Below are 22,613 nucleotides of genomic sequence, written 5' to 3'. Positions count from 1 at the left end.
TTCTGAATGAGTGCTGTGTCAGAAATATAGATAAATATTACAAATATATTCCCTTCATGGGGCTCAGCTTTTCACTGTCTCAATTGTATCTTTTAACGAACAGAAGTCTTCATTTTTTAAAAAAGTCCAATATATCATTCTTTTCCTTTATGGTGCTGCCTTTCACATCCCATTTAAGAAATTTTTGCTTACTTAAAGGTCATGAAGATATTCTCTTATGGTATCTTCTAGAAACATTATTGTTTTACATTTCACATCTAGATCTACAGTCCATCTGGAAATGAATTTTCTGTATAAGGTAGGAGGTCGTTGTTTTCTGTATGGATATCCAATGGATCAAGCTCTATCTGTTACAAAGCCATTCTTTTCCATTGTACTGCACTGACACCTTTGTCATAACCCCAGAAACTGGATATATGTGATATCTTGCTTGACTTCACATTCTGTATACCTTTTCTCTTTTTTCTTGATCAGCCTTCTTAGGGATCAATTTTATTAATTTTTTGAAAGAACTAAATTTTGGTCTTATTTTTTCATGGTATAGTTACTTTCCTCTGTTTCATTGATTTCTGCTCCTATTATATTTCTTTCCTCCTATTTTTTGTGGGCTTACATTGGCCTTTTCTAGCTTTTAGAGATAGATGCTAAGGTCATCAATTTCTAGCCCCCCCTTTTTTTCTTTTTTTTTTTTTGCTGTATGCGGGCCTCTCACTGTTGTGGCCTCTCCCATTGCGGAGCACAGGCTCCGGACATGCAGGCTCAGCGGCCATGGCTCACGGGCCTAGCCACTCCGCGGCATGTGGGATCTTCCTGGACCGGGGCACGAACCCGTGTCCCCTGCATCGGCAGGCAGACGCTCAACCACTGCGCCACCAGGGAAGCCCCCCACTTTGTTCTCTAACATAGGTACTTGAGGCTATAATTTTTCTCTAAGCACTGCTTTAGCCACATCCCATAATTTTTTAAATGCTATAATTCAATTGTCATTCAGATTTCCTTTGTGTCTTCTTATTTCCTTTGTGATGTTTCTCTTGGAAATTATGCAATATACTTCCAAATCCATGAGTCAAGTGTTTGGAGATTTTTCTCCATATCTTCTTTTACTGATTTCTAATTTAATTTCACTGTAGTCAGAAAACTTTTATGTTGTCTATATGGTTTTGATAATTTGAAATTTGTTGAAACTTCCCAGTGGCTCAGAATATGGTCAATTTTTATAAATGTTGAATGGACACTTGAAATGAATATGTAGTATGCAGTTGTTGGTACAGTGTTTGATGTACGTCAACTAGGTGAAGTTTGTTAACCATGAGGGTCAAATGTTCTACATCCTTACTAATTTTTCCTTTATTTATTCTATCATTTAGTAACAGGTTTCTTAAATTCTCCAATCATTATTGTGAATTTGTCACTGTGGATTTCTTCTTTTAGTTTTGATTTTATGCGTTTAGGCTATGTAGTTAGGCATGTACAAGTTTAGAATTGCTATTTATTCCTGTTAAATTGTCCTTTTCTCACTATAAATCTAACATATTATTCTCTCTTCTTTATTCTTTTTTCCCCTACTCTTTCTTGTCGTTTTTGGATTAGTTTTTTGTGATCCCAGTCCTTTGACCTTATAGCACTACTTTTACCATATTTTGGATAGTAATAGGATTGTAATACTTAAATTCCATTTGACTTCCTGAGCTTTTGTGATCAAATTGTCATACATTTTTGTTCTACAAATAGCATTACCTTAGAGGGCATTATTGTTGTTGTGTTAAGCAGGCAAAATTAGATTTATTCATTTTTAACACTTTCTGGTACTCTTTATTCCTTCTTGCATAACTATGCATTCATCTGAAAAACTTTCCTTTTGTTGAGAGTGTTGTCTTGTATTGCTCTTAGCATTAATCTGCTAGCAATGTATTCACTCAGTTTTTGCCTGTCTAGATATAGATTTATTTTAGCTTATGAATATCCATATTTTCACTGGATATAGAATTCTAAGTTTTTTCAGAATTTTAAAGATGTCATTCCATTGTCTTCTGGTTCCATTATTTTCTCCTGAAAAGTTGGCTATCAAATCTTATTGTTACTCCTTTGTAAGTTATATGTCCTTTCCACCTCCACCACCCACCCTCTGGCTGTTTTAAAGATTTTTATTTTTCTCTTTGAATATTCAACTATATTTCCATGAGTACCTAGTGATGATTTTCACTGTATTTATCTTGCTTAGGGTTTGTAGAGATTCTTAAATCTCTGGCTTGATGATTTCCATCGATTTTGAAATTTTTCAAGCAGTATCTCTTCAAATATTGATTCTGCCTAATTTCCTCTGAAACTTCAATTACATGCTTGTTAGAACTTTTCACCGTACCCCATAATGTCTCTCATACTCTACTGTATTTTTTATTCTTTATTTTTTCTTTTAAGATCTTCAGTCTTATTATTTTCTACTGACCTAAACTCCATCTTATTAATCCTCTCTTTAGTTGTCTTTAATCTTCTATTATATTCATCTACTGAATCTTTCAGTTATTTAATTTTCAGTTCCAGAATTTCCATTTGATTCTTATTTTAATTCAAATTTTATGGTGAAATTCAGCATCTTTTCTTCTATTTTCCTGAACATATTATCATAATTATTCTACAGCTTGTGTCTGATAATTCTAAAATCTGGATAACCTGTGGATCAGTTCATGCTGTCTGTTTTATTGGATTTTAGTCATTTGATCCTGTTTCCCACCCTGCCTAGTAATTTTGGATTGGATGCTAGACATTATACATTGTAAAAAAAAAAAAAAAAAAAAAAGAAAGAAAGAAAAAATGAATAAACAGAAATCTCAATTAAATACAGCTGGGAGACCAGAACGGGGAGCTCTGACACCCTGTGACAATTGCAGAACCCAAAAGAAAGAAGAGACTCCTTTTATTTCCTGGCAACAACTCACCTAATAAAAAGCCATGAACTCTGTGTTTACTATAGCCCTCCCATTTTTCTTTCCCCTCTATAAAAGAGTTTTCCTTCCTTTGCCATGTGGGGACTTGCAGATGGCTCATCATGGTTGTAGACTCTGAATTTCACTTATCTGCTGATCCTGAATAACTCCCCCCCCCCCATTTTTTTTCTGGAGAAATAACTAACAATTTATTTTTTAGGTAAAAAATATGAAAAATTGTAAACTCTATAGACTACTTTATTGTCTTTCAGCGAAGATTTACTTTTATTTGTTAGATATAGAATACTGGCAGATCATCTTGATCTACCCAGGAATAGAAATTCTTTGAGAATATATGATCTTAACTGAAAGTCAGCTGCATTTACTAGTAGCACTCTTCCTTTGAAAGCTTAATTTTTGTCTTCCTAGCACCATGATGCTGTCAAAATCTGTGCTTAGTTTCTTAGCTGTTTGAGGCTAATTTTTTGCTTCTCAACCTCTTGCTCTTTATATGTACAGCTTAAGTATAATAATTTAACTCAAGAGGAAGCTGTGTGCAGAATATTGGGCTCACTTCTTTCTGATTCCCTTTTCTAGGATTGTAGACCCTCAAGTTCTGGTTGCTTGCGTAGCCCCAACTTAGGTATCTCCCAACTCAGTAAGGCTACTTTAAGCTCCAGAACATTACTTTTGTTTGGCTTCTGTGTAAAACCATAAATGCCCCAAAGGGAAACTCTGGCAGTAAATATGGGGCTCACCTCAAAAGCCTCCTCTTCTCTCAAAATATTGGCTAAGTTCTGTCTGCCTTTGTTGCTCTCAGATGCCTACAAAAAATTTGGAGGGTTATTTATCCAACTTTTATAGTTATTCTTAACAGAAGGATTGGTCTAATACAAGCTATTCTTTCACAGCCTGAAGCAGAAGTCTATCTCATCTAATTTTTACACTATTTTTATTAATTAAATACATAGAATGTTGTTATGTGCATCAGCTTTGGGATTAGACTTTAGAATTTAAGTCCCAGCTGGCCACTGACCAAAATGTGAAAACTTAGACAAATTTTAACCTCTCTGACCCTCTACTTCCTCCCATTTTAATAAATATCTGAGAAATGAAGTTGCAGAAACTTCATTTTCAACTAAAATCAGATAATCGGACTTTTATTTTAACTATTTCAGTGCATAATATGAGGAAAACTTCCAAATCCATTGTATGAAACTGGTATAATTTTAATTCCTAAAACTGAGAAAAAGGACACCTAAAAATTATGGACCAATCTCATTTATGAATATTAATTCAAAAATGTATTTAAAATCATAGCAAATAGAATCCAGCAGCATATTTTTTAAAATGCACCATGATTAGCAAAAGCTTATTCCAGAAATAACAGGGATAATTGAATACTATGAAATCTACTAAATAAGCTATCACATTAATAGAGCTGATGAAAAAAACATCATAGAATCACCTCCATAAATGCAGAAAAAGTATTTCATAAAATTCAACACACATTTATTTTATTTTCATTCACCAAATATGTATTGAACATCTGTGCTATTATAAATAACACTGAGGATGCCAGCATGAAAAAGATACTGGCACCATCCCAGCTCACATTCCAGTGGAAGGAAACAGCCAATAAATAAACAAGTCAGGGGACAAGCTGGAACATACATTTATTTTAAAAACTCTATAAAATATGCATAGATCTCACTAATATAATAAACATCCTTTGGGCCAAGAGCCAGCATTTTACTTATTGGGAAACACTACAGGTTTTCTTCTTAAAATCAGAAAGAAGAGTAGGATACCGACTATGTTTACAATACTTAACATTAGGTGGAGGAATTAGCTAAAAGAATAAGACTATGTATAACTGATTTACTTTCTTATAAGGCAGAAACTAACACACCATTGTAAAGCAGTTATACTCCAATAAAGATGTAAAAAAAGAATAAGATAGACCAAGGGACCTTCAAGATGGCAGAGGAGTAAGACGTGGAGATCACCTTCCTTCCCACAGTAACAACAGAAATACATCAACATGTGGAACAACTCCTACAGAACACCTACTGAACGCTGGCAGAGGACCTCAGACTTCCCAAAAGGCAAGAAACTCCCCACGTACCTGGGTAGGGCAAAAGAGAAAAGCAAAAACTAAAGACTAAAGAATAGGGACAGGACCTGCACCTCTGGGACAGAGCTGTGAAGGAGGAAAAGTTTCCACACACTAGGAAGCCCCTTCACTGGTGGAGATGGGGGGTGGGCGGTGGGGGGGAAGCTTCGGAGCCAGGGAGGAGAGCGCAGCAACAGGGGTGCAGAGGGCAAAGCGGAGAGATTCCCACACAGAGGATCGGTGCCGACCAGCACTCACCAGCCTGAGAGGCTTGTCTGCTCACCCACTGGGGCAGGTTGGGTCAGGGAGCTGAGGCTCTGGCTTCAGAGGTCAGATCCCAGGCAGAGGACTGGGGTTGGCTATGTGAACACTGCCCGAAGGGGGCTAGTGCGCCACAGCTAGCCAGGAGGGAGTTGGGGAAAAAGTCTGGACCTACCAAAGAGCCAAGAAACTTTTTACTTCCCTCTTCGTTTTCTGGTACGCGAGGAGAGGGGATTAAGAGCGCCGCCTAAATGAGCTCCAGAGACGGGAGCCAGCCGCGACTATCAGAGCGGACCCCAGAGACGGGCATGGGACGCTAAGGCTGCTACTGCCGCCACCAAGAAGCCTGTGTGCGAGCACAGGTCACTGTCCACAACCCCCTTCCGGGGAGCCTGTGCAGCCCGCCACCACCAGGGTCCCGGGATCCAGGGACAACTTCCCCGGGAGAACGCAAGGCGCGCCTCAGGCTGGTGCAACATCACGCTGGCCTCTGCCGCCGCAGGCTCGCCCTGCATCCGCACCCCTCCCTCCCCCCAGCCTGAGTGAGCCAGAGCCCCCTAATCAGTGGCTCCTTTAACCCCGTCCTGTCTGAGCGAAGAACAGACGCCCTCCGGCGACCTACACGCAGAGGTGGGGCCAAATCCAAAGCTGAGCCCCTGGGAGCTGTGAGAACAAAGAAGAGAAAGGGAAATCTCTCCCAGCAGCCTCAGGAGCAGCGGATTAAAGCTCCACAATCAACTTGATGTACCCTGCATCTGTGGAATACCTGAATAGACAATGAATCATCCCAAAATTGAAGCGGTAGACTTTGGGAGCAACTGTAGACTTGGGGTTTGCTTTCTGCACCTAATTTGTTTCTGGTTTTATGTTTATTTTAGTTTAGTATTTAGAGCTTATTATCATTGGTAGATTTGTTTATTGATTTGGTTGCTCTCTTTTTTTAAAAAAAAATATGTTTTCCTTTTTCTCTTTTTGTGTGTATGTGTATGCTTCTTTGTGTGATTTTGTCTGTATAGCTTTGCTTTTACCATTTGTCCTAGCATTCTGTCCATCCATTTTTTTTCTTTGTATAGTTTTTAGCATTTGTTATCACTGGTGGATTTGGTTTTTGGTTTGACTGTTCTTTCTTTCTTATTACTTTTTTATTTTTAATAATTTTTTTAATTTTTTGTTATAATAACTTTTTATTTTATTTTTTCTTTCTTTCCTTTCTTTCTCTCTTTCCTTCAGAGCTGAGTGGCTGACAGGGTCTTGGTTCTTCAGCCAGGTGTGAGGTCAGAGCCTCTGAGGTGGGAGAGCCGAGTTCAGGACATTGGTCCACCAGAGACCACCCCACATAATATCAAATGGCAAAAGCTCTCACAGAGATCTCCATCTCAATGCTAACAGCTAGCTCCACTCAGCAACTGGCAAGCTACAGGGCTGGGCACACTGTGCCAAACAACTAGCAAGACAGGAACACAACCCCATCCATTAGCAGAGAGGCTGCCTAAAATCATAATAAGTCCACAGACACCCCAAAACACACCACCAGACGTGGACCTGCCCACCAGAAAGATAAGATCCAGCCCCAGCCACCAGAACACAGGCACCAGTCGCTCCATCAGGAAGCCTACACAACCCACTGAACCAACCTTACCCAAAACAACACCAAAAACAGACACCAAAAACAACAGGAACTGTGAACCTGCAGCCTGCGAAAAGGAGACCCCAAACACAGTAAGTTAAGCAAAATAGGAAGACACAGAAACACACAGCAGATGAAGGAGCAAGGTAAAAACCCACAAGACCTAACAAATGAAGAGGAAATAGGCAGTCTACCTGAAAAAGAATTCAGAATAATGATAGTAAAGATGATCCAAAATCTTGAAAATAGAATGGAGAAAACACAAGAAATGTTTAACAAGGACCTAGAAGAACTAAAGAGCAAACAAACAGTGAAGAACAACACAATAAATGAAATAAAAAATTCTCTACAAGGGATCAATAGCAGAATAACTGAGGCAGAAGAATGGATAAGTGACCTGGAAGATAAAATAGTGGAAATAACTACTGCAGAGCAGAATAAAGAAAAAAGAATGAAAAGAATTGAGGACAGAGACTTCTGGGACAACATTAAATGCACCAACATTTGAATTATGGGGGTCCCAGAAGAAGAAGAGAAAAAGAAAGGGACTGAGAAAATATTTGAAGAGATTATAGTTGGAAACTGCCCTAATATGGGAAAGGAAATAGTCAATCAAGTCCAGGAAGTGCAGAGAGTCCCATGCAGGATAAATCCAAGGAGAAACATACCAAGACACATATTAATCAACCTATCAAACATTAAATACAAAGAAAAATATTAAAAGCAGTGAGGAAAAAGCAAAAAATAACATACAAGGGAATCCCTATAAGGTTAACAGCTGATCTTTCAGCAGAAACTCTGCAAGCCAGAGGGGAGAGGCAGGACATTTTAAAGTGATGAAAGGGAAAAACTTAAAACCAAGGTTACTCTACCAGGAAAGGATCTCATTCAGACTCAATGGAGAAATTAAAACCTATACAGACAAGCAAAAGCTAAGAGAATTCAGCAACATGAAAGCAGCTCTATAACAAATGCTAAAGGAACTTTTCTAGACAGGAAACACGAGAAGGAAAAGACCTACAATAACAAACCCAAAACAATTAAGAAAATGGTAATAGGAACATACATATCAATAACTACCTTAAAGGTAAATGGATTACATGCTCCAACCAAAAGACACAGACTAGCTGAATGGATACAAAAACAAGACCCGTATATATGCTGTCTACAAGAGACCCACTTCAGACCTAGGGATACATACAGATTGAAAGTCAGGGGATGGAAAAAGATATTCCATGCAAATGGAAATCAAAGGAAAGCTGGTGTAACAATTCTCATATCAGACAAAATAGACTTTAAAATAAAGATTAATACAAGAGACAAAGAAGGACACTACATAATGATCAAGCTATCAATCCAAAAATAAGATATGACAGTTGTAAATATTTATGCACCCAACATAGGAGCACTTCAATACATAAGGCAAATGCTAACAACCATAAAAGGGGAAACCGACAGTAACACAGTTATAGTACGAGACTTTAACACCCTGCTTTCACCCCACAGATCATCCAAAATGAAAATAAATAAGGAAACACAAACTTTAATTGATATATTAAACAAGATGGACTTAATTGATATTTATAGGACTTTCCATCCAAAAACAACAGGATACACTTTCTTCTCAAGTGCTCATAGAACATTCTCCAGGATAGATCATATCTTGGGTCACAAATCAAGCCTTGGTAAATTTAAGAAAATTGAAATTGTATCAAGTATCTTTTCCGACCACAACGCTATGAGACTAGATATCAATTACTGGAAAAAAATCTGTAAAAAATACAAACACATGGAGTCTAAACAATACACTACTAAATAACCAAGAGATCACTGAAGAAGTCAAAGAGGAAATTAAAAAAATACCTAGAAACAAATGACAATGAAAACACGATGACCCAAAACCTATGGGATGCAGCAAAAGCAGTTCTAAGAGGGAAGTTTATAACAATACAATCCTACATCAAGAAACAAGAAAAATCTCAAATAAACAACCTAACCTGCCACGTAAAGCAATTAGAGAAAGAAGAACAAAAAAACCCCCAAAGTTAGCAGAAGGAAAGAAATCATAAAGATCAGATCAGAAATAAATGAAAAAGAAATAAAGGAAACAGTAGTAAAGATCAATAAAATTAAAAGCTGGTTCTTTGAGGAGGATAAACAAAATTGTTAAACCATTAGCCACACTCATCAAGAAAAAAAAGAAGACTCAAATCAATAGAATTAGAAATGAAAAAGGAGAAGTAACAACTAACACTGCAGAAATACGAAGGATCATGAGAGATTACTACAAGCAAATTTATGCCAATAAAATGGACAACCTGGAAGAAATGGACAAATTCTTAGAAAAGCACAACCTTCCAAGACTGAACCAGGAAGAAATAGAAAATATTAACAGACCAATAACAAGCGCTGAAATTGAGACTGTGATTAAAAATCTTCCAACAAACAAAAGCCGAGGACCAGATGGCTTCACAGGCGAATTCTATCAAACATTTAGAGAAGAGTTAACGGCTATCCTTCTCAAACTCTTCCAAAATATAGCAGAGGGAGGAACACTCCCAAACTCATTCTACGAGGGCACCATTACCCTGATACCAAAACCAGACAAAGATGTCATAAAGAAAGAAAACTACAGGCCAATATCACTGATGAACATAGATGCAAAAATCCTCCAAAAAATGCTAGCAAACAGAATCCAGCAGCACATTAAAAGGATCATACACCATGATCAAGTGGGGTTTATCCCAGGAATGCAAAGATTCTTCAATATACACAAGTCAATCAGTGTGATACAGCATATTAACAAATTGAAGGAGAAAAACCATATGATCATCTCAATAAATGCAGAAAAAGCTTTCAACAGAATTCGACACTCATTTAGGATAAAAACCCTCCAGAAAGTAGGTGTAGAGGGAACTTAACTCAACTTAGTAAAGGCCATATAGGACAAACCTACAGCCAACATCATTCTCAATGGTGAAAAACTGAAAGTATTTCCTCTAAGATCAGGGACAAGACAAGGTTATCCACTCTCACCACTATTATTCAACACAGTTTTGGAAGTTTTAGCCACAGCAATCAGAGAAGAAAAAGAAATAAAAGGAGTCCAAATCAGAAAAGAAGTAAACTGTCACTCTTTGCAGATGATATGATACTGTACATAGAGAATCCTAAAGATGCTACCAGAAAACTACTAGAGCGAACCAATGAATTTGGTAAAGTAGCAGGATACAAAATTAATGCACAGAAATCTCTTGCATTCCTATACACTAATGATGAAAAATCTGAAAGAGAAATTAAGGAAACACACCCATTTACCATTTCAGCAAAAAGAATAAAATACCAAGGAATAAACCTACCTAAGGAGACAAAAGACCTGTATGCAGAAAACTATAAGACACTGATGGAAGAAATTAAAGATGATACAAGCAGATGGAGAGATATGCCATGTTCTTGGGTTGGAAGAATCAACATTTTGAAAATGACTATACTACCCAAAGCAATCTACAGTTTCCATGCAATCCCTATCAAACTACCAATGGCTTTTTCCTCAGAACTAGAACAAAAAATTTCACAATTTGTATGGAAACACAAAAGACCCCGAATAGCCAAAGCAATCTTGAGAACGAAAAACAGAGCTGGAGGAATCAGGCTCCCTGACTTCAGGCTATATTAGAAAGGTACAGTTATCAAGACAGTATGGTACTGGCATGAAAACAGAAATATGGATCAATGGGACAGGATAGAAAGCCCAGAGATAAACCCACGTACATATGGTCACCTTATTTTTGATAAAGGAGGCAAGAATATACAATGGAGAGAAGACAGCCTCTTCAGTAAGTGGTGCTGGGTGAACTGGACAGCTACATTTTAAAGAATGAAATTAGAACACTCCCTAACACCATACACAAAAATAAACTCAAAATGGATTAAAGACCTGAATGTAAGGCCGGACACTATCAAACTCTTAGAGGAAAACAGGCAGAACACTCTATGACATATATCACAGCAACATCCTTTTTGACCCACCTCCTAGAGAAATGGAAATAAAACCAAAAATAAACAAATGCGACCTAATGAAACTTAAAATCTTTTGCACATCAAACGAAACTATAAACAAGTCGAAAAGACAACCCTCAGAATGGGAGAAAATATTTGCAAATGAAGCAACTGACAAAGGATTAATCTCCAGAATATAAGAGCAGCTCATGCAGCTCCATATCAAAAAAACAAACAACCCAATCCAAAAATGGGCAGAAGACATAGACATTTCTCCAAAGAAGATATACAGACTGCCAACAAACACATGAAAGAATGCTCAACATCATTAATCATCAGAGAAATGCAAATCAAAACTACAATGAGCTATCACCTCACACTGGTCAGAATGGTCATCATCAAAAAATCTACAAACGATAAATGCTGGAGAGGGTGTGGAGAAAAGGGAACCCTCTTGCTCTGTTGGTGGGAATGTAAACTGATACAGCTACTATAGAGAACAGCATGGAGGTTCCTTAAAAAACGACAAATGGAACTACCATATGACCCAGCAATCCCACTACTGGGCGTATACCCTGAGAAAACCGTAATTCAAAAAGCGTCATGTACCGCAATGTTCATTGCAGCACTATTTACAGTAGCCAGGACATGGAAGCAACCTAAGTGTCCATCAACAGATGAATGGATAAAGAAGATGTGGCACATATATACAATGCAATATTACTCAGCCATAAAAAGAAACGAAATTGAGTTATTTGCAGTGAGGTGGATGGACGTAGAGACTGTCATACCGAGTGAAGTAAGTCAGAAAGAGAAAAACAAATACCGTATACTAACACATATACATATATAGAATCTGAAAAAAAAGAAAATGGTTCTGAAGAACCTAGGGGCAGGACAGGAATAAAGACACAGAGGTAGAGAATGAACTTGAGGACACGGGGAGGGGTAGGGAAAGCTGGGAGGAAGTGAGAGAGTAGCACTGACATATATACACTTCCAAATGTAAAATAGATAGTGGGAAGCAGCTGCATAGCACAGGGAGGTCAGCTTGGTGCTTTTTGTCCCCCTAGAGGGGTGGGATGGGGAGGGTGGGAGGGAGACGCAAGAGGGAGGGGATATGGGGAGTTATGTATATGTATAACTGATTCACTTTGTTATAAAGCAGAAACTAACACACCATTGTAAAGCAATTATACTTCAGTAAAGATGTTAAAAAAAAAAGAATAAGGCTAGAGAAAGCAACTGTAGACCTAGAAACTGGGAGAAAGAAAGAAAATCACTGCTATATGCAGATTGTATAAATATACAAATGGAGAGCCCAAAAGAATCATTGGGAAACGTATTACAAGCAATAAGAAATTTAGTCATGTGGTCGGTTACATCAATATATATGAATCAGTTGCCATCACATATAACAAATACTAGTTATCTCCAAGGGTGGCGGTGCCAGCCCCTGGAGCAGAGAGCTGAGGAGCAGTGTGGGAGCAGCTGGGTTTACTCGGTGCATGATGGGCTTCATGGCTTTCGTATCTCTCATTATAGTTACTACTGCCCAAGCTCCCTCTTTTGAACCCTGAGCTGCTGAGGAACCAGCACGTTGGAAGCTTGTTTGGTTAATTGTGCTGTGCTGATGTGCTGCTGCCCTATTACATGTATCTTCAACTGGTCTCCACTTGGGCTTTTTTTTTTTTTTTTTTTACATCTTTATTGGAGTATAATTGCTTTACAGTGGTGTGTTAGTTTCTGCTTTATAACAAAATGAACCTTGTGACAAAGTGAGAGAGTGGCATGGACATATATACACTACCAAACTTAAAATAGATAGCTAGTGGGAAGCAGCCGCATAGCACAGGGAGATCAGCTCCACTTGGGCTTTTGACGCATTACAGAGATGGCAGTCAGAAAGTGTAATTTGGGCAGGACAATCTTTTCAGTGCCTCCTCAGTTTCCTTTCTAATATTACCTCCCCTACCTGCCTCCATAAGAATGCTAGACAAGAATGTTAAGGTATGAAAGACAATATTATTTGTTTAAAAAGTGATGGTGGGGCTTCCCTGGTGGCGCAGGGGTTGAGAGTCCGCCTGCCGATGCAGGGGACACGGGTTCGTGCCCCGGTCCAGGAAGATCCCACGTGCCGCAGAGCGGCTGGGCCCGTGAGCCATGGCCGCTGGGCCTGCGCGTCTGGAGCCTGTGCTCTGCAATGGGAGAGGCCACAGCAGTGAGAGGCCCGCGTACCACAAAAAAAAAAAAAAAAAGTGATGGTGCTGAATGGTCTTTTTGGTTGTGATTTTGAGTTGTCCCAAGTTCGGTGTTTGATCTTCTTTTCTTCAATTGCTAGAATGGATTTTCAGCTTATTTTCAAGATTAGGCTTTTTATTTTTATTCTCAAGATTAGGCTTTTTATTCCTAAACTGGTCATTTATAATGGATTGTAGATACTTTTTATTAGTTATGAAACCTAATTTGCTTATTGCTTTGCACAGTGCATGAAGATGAGATTGAATTTAGAAAAGCCAAGGGGTTAATTCAGTCCAGTGGCATGGACTGGCTATCCAAATTGTCCATAATATCCCACCCTTTGGAAACTGTTGATGAGCATAATCAGTTACCAGATCACACCAGTAACCTGCACAGGAGCAATGGTAGTCTTCACCATGGCACCACCAATCACAACCTACTGCTGCTCATATAATTCTGGCCCCTGTCTTCTTATGTTTTCCCCAGGCCCTACAAGCACCTGCAGTCTAGGTGGAGGGTGGGAATTCAACTTGGAACGAGGTCTTTCCTAACAATTGATACCAGCCGAGTTTCCACATAAGGAAGACCATGAGAGTTGGCTCCGCTCATTAAAAACCGCATGATTAACAGTATTTTTTGCTTAAGCCAACAAAGCAACAAGTAGTTTACATGTACAGATGTGTGTATGTATGAGAGTTTAATAAACCCCACATTGCTGAGTGTCTTGTCCTTATGAGATTGTTTACTGTTCTGTGAATAAATGTCTAACAACAGGTGAGATATTTTCAAGTATCTCTACATATGAATTATTCTTCGAAAACACCAAGTCTTTTTTTTCTTGCAGGAATCCAGACGCCTTGAAGTCACAAGAAGAGAAGGTAGGGAAGATGCATTCATACTCATTTCATTTTCATTGTTGACATTTGGATGTAGTTTGTTGAAGTTAAGACGAACCTCAGCCTGTTCTTTGACATTTCGTGTGGCCTTTTCTGGGTGCTGACTATGTGGCACTTGCCTCTAGGGACTGCAGGAACTAAAGTCCAGGTTTGCTTGTGAGAACTACGTCTTCTACCTTCTAGTATCAGAGATGGGATCTGGCGAACTGGCTTATTCATGCTAATGTTTACAGTCTCTCCAGAGAGGCCTCATCTTTTGAGTGAAGTTTGAAGTAATAATTTAGTTCCACCCAGTGAAAACCACTTCAGCAATAAAAAATGGTTTATGGTTTGAGGTATTTCAATATCTGGGAACATGTGCCACTGTGAAAAATATTTCTGATTAGATTTTTACAACTTTAGTTAAGCTGAAATAGATATAAGCAATTAATTTCCCTTCTGAAAACAATGCAATGGTGTTTTATTTTCTCTGCCAGAGTTCCTCTAGCACATTCGTTTTCTGATCACTGAGGTAAATATATATATGGGTGGTAAGTTCTGAAATCTTTTAGTGGAAATTGAAGTTTACTTGCTTTCAGTAATACCTGGTCTCTCATGAGAGGGTGTCTTTTGTATGATTTATGGAAATCACCACCAGTCAGCCCTTTATTGCAGGGATGGGAGGATGAAGTCAGAAACTAAAGTGAATTCTTGGTCTAGAGTCTGGCCTTTGGCTTTAGCCCTAATCACGTCTCCTTCTCTGTGGTATTGTCTCCAAAAAGAGCGCCAATCTTTAAAAGTGAGAAAATACCATATTGACTTTCAAATCTAAAAACCTCCCCCCGGTTTAGTTCTTATTTTATGCAGCACAGTGAAAGACACAGAATGGCCATGTTACCAAAGTGTGTTCCTAGACCTAAACTTTCCATACTATCTGTACCGATGGGTTAATAGAACTGGTTGTTTGCTGCTGTCCATGGTGCTGGAATCCTGGATACAAAGGATCTGGATTATCTAGCTATAGGATGAATTTTCTGGCTTTCATTCTCATTTGTCATCATCTGGTTTTGGACTCAGTGTCCTCTGAACTGCATCCATAGCGTAAACTGCATTGTTTGGATATCAAAATCAAATGAAATTGGTTGAAGGTGGGTGGGGCAGGGAAGGCATATTTCTTATTCAAAGGTGTGTTCACAGTGAGTGCGATGACATGTAAACTGGAGAGAAATAGCCATTAGGAGAGAGGTTGGCATGAACTTTGGTTTAGAATACTATTCATTCACTACCCCTGAGTGTGATTGTTTAGAATTAATTTGAGTTATGGAATCACATATAAACTTAACTGTTTTGGAATATTACTGTCCTTGTGTTAGAAATGTCTTTGAATAGTAAGGCTAGGGTATGAAAGAACCACATGTACTTATGTTCAAAGGCATAAAAGGCCTTACTGTACCCGAGACTCCCAATTCGTAGAAGACTGAGTGTCTGAGGATGAGCCAAAGCATGGTCAGGCTGTGCTCTAATCATCCATAATCCCCTTCTCTCTCGAAGCAGCATGTTTCACAACTGGCATATGCCTTGGGTTTGTACTGGTAAGTTTGTTTGACATAACATAAACCTTTTCCTTCCTATTGTGAACTGATGTGTTTCTTGCTTGTTTCTGGCAAGGCTGAGTGTTTGAAAATTCCTGAAATAGCCCAGTGCCTTAATGTCAGTGCTTATAACCCGGCAGGAAGGAAGGAAGAGTGGGTTCCGAGTATTTTCAAGTCTGAGATTCACAGGCTTGGGTAGTAGGGTTGTTAATCTCTTTTTTTTTTTTTTTTTTGGTATAGATGACTTTTTTATAAACAGTAAAATATATGTAATGTCTCAACTACAAGCCTTTCATGTTGAAAGGGTCTCTAACATGAGTTACTTTAATATTTTGAAACAAAAAATGTAAGAATGTCACAATGGAAACAATCCAAGACTGACAAACTCTAGTGATCAAAGACATTCTCTTTTAGTTAATGTGAAACAATTCATAATTACAGAGAATGTTCTAGCTGTGGATATCATGAGACAAACCACCCTTTCAGACCAAAAGGAACTCAAGGCTAGGGATGAAATGGAGCTCTGATGCAAACCAGCCAAGTGGGGCTGATTCCTTTAAAACAGTGGTCACCTACTGTTCAGCTTGAGCAGTCCAAGGACAAAGGAAAGCAGAAAACATTTCCTCCTCTTTAAACCTGCCATTCACACCACACGTACTGACCACTCTCACTGCTTTGGTCAAGTGCGTGGAAGGCAGTTCAGTTCCAGTTCGGAGCCACCATCTCCCCATGCAAAGCTGCCATATGGATGATCCAGACTTAGTATTTTTCCTGAGAGCCACCTGCCAGGCATCTTCATGAGGTGACCACAACTGTATACTTTCAGACTGCTTCCTGACTAGGCTCCATCCAGGACAGACACTGACAGTGCCATTCCTCACGGGGCCAAATAGTTTTCCTTGGTCAACTCCTGAGTCCCTATGACAAGGCAAGAGGAACTCGAGAACCTTCGTTGCTGGACTTATACGCGAGCATGAGAGTAGGGTTATTAATCTTCTCCAGAACAATGTATGGGTATAAAAATAGTAGAAGCACTGTGAATATTTCAATAAACTATTATTCCTACAAACACAAGTAAGACATTGTTGTCTAGCAAAATACACTTATCTTGATCTGGCACTGAAAGAGGAGCAAATAATTAATACTCTGAATTTTTCTGCCCAGTTTACCAAGCCCAGGAGATTCTGGAAAGGTCTACAGAGGTAGCCTCTGGACCACAAAACCCAAGATGTTTTCCTTTTTTGTTTTGTTTTGTTTTAATACTACATCTGACTCAAGATATCAGCTCCAGCCAGAGTTCATTGCAACAAATGGATGACCAATTGCAACTTTACGCTATGTGACTTTTGCAAACTCTTGAATAGGTCTGTAGAGTGAGAAATGAGGGGGCTAATATTAGCAGTGGAAATGGAGTCTGGGCTAAGTCACAGTTGGGTTGGAGATCATTAGGGTGACATGAATGCACTGTGTGCCTCAGACCCACTCTCTGCTTTATTTCCCCCTGTGGTCCTCCCATCCAGTGATGTCACAGTTCCCAGATTGTAGCCCAGCTTTCTTGCCTCTGGCCTTCACTGTTCCTGCAGCCTGCATGCTCTTTGTTCCTCATCTTTTGTGAAATTCCACCTCTCCCTCACCCCTTCCAACTCTCTTTCTGAAGAGTTTTGCTTACCCTACTTTACCTGAGAGTTAAGGGCTCCTATTAGGTCATTCAGTTCCTGAGAGCTGAGACCCTCCCCTCATTCACTCCCAGAGTCCTCAAGGCCTTAGCCCAGGGCCTATAGTTGCTCAACAATCATTTCTTGAATAAAGTGCAAATTTTAAAAATTGCTTTTTATATGTACTTTTCTCTCTGATTCTGTCCTAGTGCTAAGCAAGAGAGGCACTGAGTCATTCGTTCTACAAAGGCACTTCTAGGGAGTGTTCTGTGGATATCTAGATATTACCAGCTGGTGCATTGATGAAAATGCTCCATGTTCACATAAGCTTGGTACTATGAGTTGAATTGTGTCTCCCAAAAAGATATGTTGAAGTCCTAACCCAGAACATGTGAATGTGACCTTACTTGGAGATATGGTCTTGGCAGATGTGTAATTAAGTTAAGATGAGATCATACTGGAATAGGGTGGGCCCTAATCCAATGAGTGAGATCCTTCTGAGAAGAGAGAAATGTGGACACAGACACACAGGGAGAGCAGCATGCTTCGATGAAGGCACAGATTGGGGTGATGAGTCTGTAAGCCAAGGAACACCAAGGATTGCTGACAATCACCAGAAGCTAGGAAGAAGTGACAAAGAATCCTCCCCTAGAGCCTTCAGAGGGAGTGTGGCCATGTCAACACCTTGATTTCTGACTTCCAGTCTCCAGAACTGGGAGAAAACAGATTTCTCTTGTTCTACTCAGGTTATGGAACTTTGTTACAGGAGCCATAGGGAAATGATATACTTGGTAAAGGCTGGACTCACTATTGAGCTAGTAGTTGTTATTTTTACTGCAGAACCTCTCAGCTCTTTAAGATGCTAAATAGGACTTTCAAAAGGAGGTGTAATATGCAGCATTTCCCAAACTTAGTTTCCCATGGCATCTTGATTTGTTGCTTTTAATCATCTCTGGGCTGACATTCCATGCAGTGCCCTTTGCAAGCCCTGCTCTAGAGAGTCCATGGAGAGGGAGTGCTTCATCAGAGCCCAGGACATGCCCCAGCACCAGTGACTGTCTTCCAAGGGTGGTGCATGGAGAGAATGGTGAGCTAGTTATAATGATAACTATGTCTCAGTGGTTCTGAAGTTTTCAGAGAGCTTTCATGTTCTTTACCTCCCTTGACTCTCAGTAACCCATGGTATGAGCAGAGCAGGTCGCACCTTGCATGAGACTCCTTCCTTTCCATGCTAATTTTGGTAGGAACAAAGAGTCCTCTGGGTCAGTGTCCCTCTGGACCAATGTCCCTCTGATGCAGTGAACCTCTCTAATTGGCGGGGTGGGGATGCTTAAGTGACTTGATCTCGCTTCACCATCCAAGGATTTCTAAACATACATGATCACTGCCAAGCCTGGAAAGCTGAGCGGGACTCTTGGAAGAAAACTTCCTAAGGGAGCTTTGTTTCCAATTTAGATATGTGGTCAGGGCTCTTGGTAGATAGAGTATCAGAGGTTGTGGCAGGACAGCAACACTGGGAGGATGTCTCTTAGGAGGGGTATGTGCCTACCCCAGCTGGACCTACTTCCACCTTCAGGGCAGTCCTATATTATCCTCCTGCCCTGGGACCCACCTGTGCCAGCTGCGCGGGGAAGGAGAGATGACTGCTTCTTTATCTGCTTCCTAAGGCAGGTGTTTTTACACCTCCCTCTAGACACCTACAATTTAATTTTAACTTTTTCTGAAGCTTCAGCAAAAGTTGCCAACCTCACCTCTCCAAGACACTCCCATGTTCACTCTGAGGGCTGATGCTGATTATGACTGCCAGAATTCATCTACTCAAACCAGTGCTTTTCTCTAACTGATCCCATCGCATTGAATTCCAGCCATGAGAGAACACTTGAGTAAGCTGAGCAAGCAGCTGGGATAATTCAGCCCTTGTCAGCCATCTCTTAGAGCATGGGGTGATCTGTAAGCTCTTCCAGATGTCTGTGCTTGTGCTGCCATTAGAGGCTGTGGGTTTGGGGGTGGGCACCCATGTCACGTTGCATTACCCACCCTCCCAATGACGGTTCACTCACACATTCCAGTCTAGACCAGCTTGGTGTGGCTTCCAGCAGGGCTGTGAGGGAAACCTGAGAGGAGGGACGCTGCTGTCTTCACGGAAAAACAGAGGGGGGTGACAGTCACGCAGCCAGGCTGGCTCTGGCTCCTTAGCAATGCAAATCTCCTACATAAACATGACCTGCCAGTCCTGAGTGTGTAACTAGAGCCTCACTTTGTGAAAACCCTTGGAATTATCCCCTTAATTGGCAGCTGCCTCTAATAGCCCCTTTATAGTTCTTTGCATCTGGGTGAACTTCAGCTATCAAGAATTGCATTCTGTTTGCCATTAATTTTGATTTTGTTTAACAGATGTTTTCTGGATCTCTCAGCTGCCTGCATAATCTATCTTGGTGTAATGTACAGTGGGCGACTGTCTTCGATGAAACAGATTAATAAACTCCTAGCTTCTTTTGAGATAACTTCTTGAATGGCTGCAGATGTAGCGAATTTAAAAGGGAGCCATCCAGATTTGACAGTGCCTGGGATAGTGGGTCCTTTTCCAATCAAGACTGCCATATGGGGAAAGAAATGGGGCTTCCTTCCCCATCCTACCCCCATTCTATACAGCGGAGCTTGTTGGTTCTCTCCTGCAGTCATTGGGCTCCAAAAAGGTGGAGGTGGCATCTAACTCCTTCAATTTCTAGCCCCACAACAGTTGACTCTTTCTGGATAGAGCTGCCAGTCTTTAGCTGCTGCAAAATTGTATTGTACCCAGTTGCCCCAGGTTAAGTGGGGGAGTGGATGACACAGCTGGCTGATGTGTTCTGGTTACATACAACGTTTTGGTACCCAGTTTAGTCATGACCAACTGGCAGACAGTAGAATCCCACCTCTCCAATTACAGTGTGCCTTCGGGGAAGTTACTCAATCTTCTCTGAAAAAAATGAGGATGGTAATAGTATAGACCATTAGTCCCAACTCTGGGTTGTTGAAACCCAACTTGCACTGGCTAAAGCCTAAAAGCCTGTGAAACTGCAGAATCTAAGGGAGGGTGGATCTGGCTTCAAGAACAGCTTATACAGGGGTTCTGACACCCCTTCTCCTTCCTTCTCTTGGTGTGTTGGCCTCTTCTACACAGCTTTGCCGGATGACTCCTAGCAGCTGCAGCTCACAGGGTCCTGACTGCTCACCATCTCAGAGGGTGAAACTTCTTTCCTCCAGAGTGACAGAAAAGTCTCAGTGAGGATTCTGATTTGCTGGCCTTGTATAATATCACGACTCGAGCCCTAAACCAATCACTGTGGCATGGAGGGACTGGAATACTGTGATTGGCCAGGCGAGATCACATATTCTCCCCTTGGGGTTTGCAGAATCACCCTTACTCAAATGCCAGGGAGTGGGTGCAGGTTTGGTCCACAGAGGAAGGATGCTGGGCAGCATGCAATCAATGCCCCTCACAGCCTCCTGGACATAATATGGGGAGGGATTTGGCATGGAGGGCCCTTGGCACAGTGTGGGCAGTGGCGTCAGTGCCCAGTGAGGTTGGTAATCTTCATTATGGCTATTCTCATGCTGTATCTGTAGATTTGGCCTCAGACATGCAATGAGGAATGTCTCAGTCACCAAGTCCATTCCTCTGTCTCCAAGCAGACTTAAGGTGACTTTGCATATTGTAGGCTGTTGACTTTTCCTGAGAAGGATTTTCTGAAATTTAGCCATTCCCATCTGTCCCCTCTGTCAGAGGCTTTAACTTTCTGCTCAGATTCTCGTATTCTGCAATCAGAAGGACCAAACAGCTCTCTTCTTGATGATGTCTTTAAGAACTTACGGACAAACACACATAAAATTTGTCTCCCCAGATTAAGGGTTTCCTGGGCACTGGGGTCAGAAACTGTCTTGAGCATCACAGTTACTAGACCCTTTATATTTCCTTTCAATTACTTCATCGTAATAAAGCTCAGGAAGTGCAGACAATGGCCTTCCCAAGGACCAAGCACAGCCTTAGCCAGAGGATTCTCGGGTTGTGAGTAACCCCAAGCTTCTGTTCCCCAAGCTTCCCGAAAACAATTCTAAGTGCCTGGACCTGGAAAGACCAGCCATGGACTAAGCCCAAGTGAGCCTGAGTTCTCTCTACTGCCCCTTACATGTTCTCCCTTAATCAAAGGTCTTCCAGGCTCTTGGTGAGTGGCTTTTTCCTCCTATCATCTGGCTGATGTCATTTTCTCCAGTGATTTGGAAGAAGCAGGACCTTGCTGCATATCCCTCAGGGAGTCAGTCACTCGTGCTGCTGTTTGAATGTGTGTGATGCCTCACCTGGTGCCTCAGCGCCATGGCACACAGCACTGGTGGCTGTGGCCTGTGCTCCAATGGCAGTTCTCATGCTGCTGTGTAGGATGAGCCCTGGGAGAGCAAGGATCGAGGCTCTTCCTGCTGGGGTCTCCCACCCTGTGCTCACAGCGAGCACTGAAAACATGCTAGATCCTGGCACGTCCTAGGGCTGACCCAACTCTTTGTCACACCTCCACTTCTCATCAAGTAAAATCACAGGTATAGGGGCTGCCAGGTTGTTTGGCACCCCTGTCCCATGTGCTGTGCTTACTTTTACTACTACTGCTCTTGGAAGGGCTCCCTCTCCTTCATGACCATCCTCAGGGAGCTACTCTGCTCTTTCTGACAACTTGTGGGTCCCTCTGATAGAAAGTCCTTAAAAGGAGCTCATGCGAGTCAGCTAAATCTTTGTGGTTATGAAGGGCCTCAGTAGGTCTGAGCGGGGTCAGGAAGCCCTGTACAGTGGGCTGTGTCAGCGAGGAGTCTCCCTGGGGTTGCCATTGCAAAATGTGCGCATAGCTCCCTGTCTGGAATTGGTGGGGAAAGAGTCATGTTATCTAAGAAGTCATAACCCCTAAAAGATACGAACCACTGCAGATTCGTAAGGACAGTATGGCAAGCCCTTCATAAGACAGCATCACTCTGAATCGCACCAAGCTGGCCTGTCAAGGCCTGTCAAGGCCTGCTGGACCTGCTGAGGTCCCATCCTGCCCAGGGGGCTCGCCTCTCTTCTCTGAGATCCCAGCAGTGAAGGCTGACATTTGTCATCTTTGCCCCTTGCCTGGCCCCCAAGCCAGAAGGAGTTTCTCTGCTTTTCAGGAACCCTTGAAATGATCTGCTGCATATAAACACTGAGGTCCTTTTCAAACTTGTTAAGCCATTTGCCCCAGCAATATTAATATGCCATCAGCGAGCCTCTGGGGTTAATTATCTGTGACTTAAAAATCATTTGTTTCTGTCTCTTTTATTT

At 41.0% G+C, this 22,613-nt stretch overlaps 1 protein-coding gene across 1 annotated transcript in view; it reads left to right on the top strand.

Annotated features, from left to right (window-relative positions):
- Positions 1-22,613, top strand: part of FSTL4 (follistatin like 4) — a 441,369-nt gene that overhangs the window by 38,744 nt on the left and 380,012 nt on the right. Inside the window, exon 3 of the mRNA XM_060146246.1 lies at positions 14,013-14,046. Within this exon, the coding sequence (XP_060002229.1) occupies positions 14,013-14,046 (34 nt within the window). The remainder of the gene's footprint in view (positions 1-14,012; positions 14,047-22,613) is intronic.

The sequence above is a fragment of the Lagenorhynchus albirostris genome, chromosome 3 (assembly GCF_949774975.1).
Source record: "Lagenorhynchus albirostris chromosome 3, mLagAlb1.1, whole genome shotgun sequence".
Classification (NCBI taxonomy): domain Eukaryota; kingdom Metazoa; phylum Chordata; class Mammalia; order Artiodactyla; family Delphinidae; genus Lagenorhynchus; species Lagenorhynchus albirostris.
The sequence above is the reverse complement of the archived record's forward strand: the minus strand, read 5'-3'. Positions and strand labels throughout refer to the sequence as shown.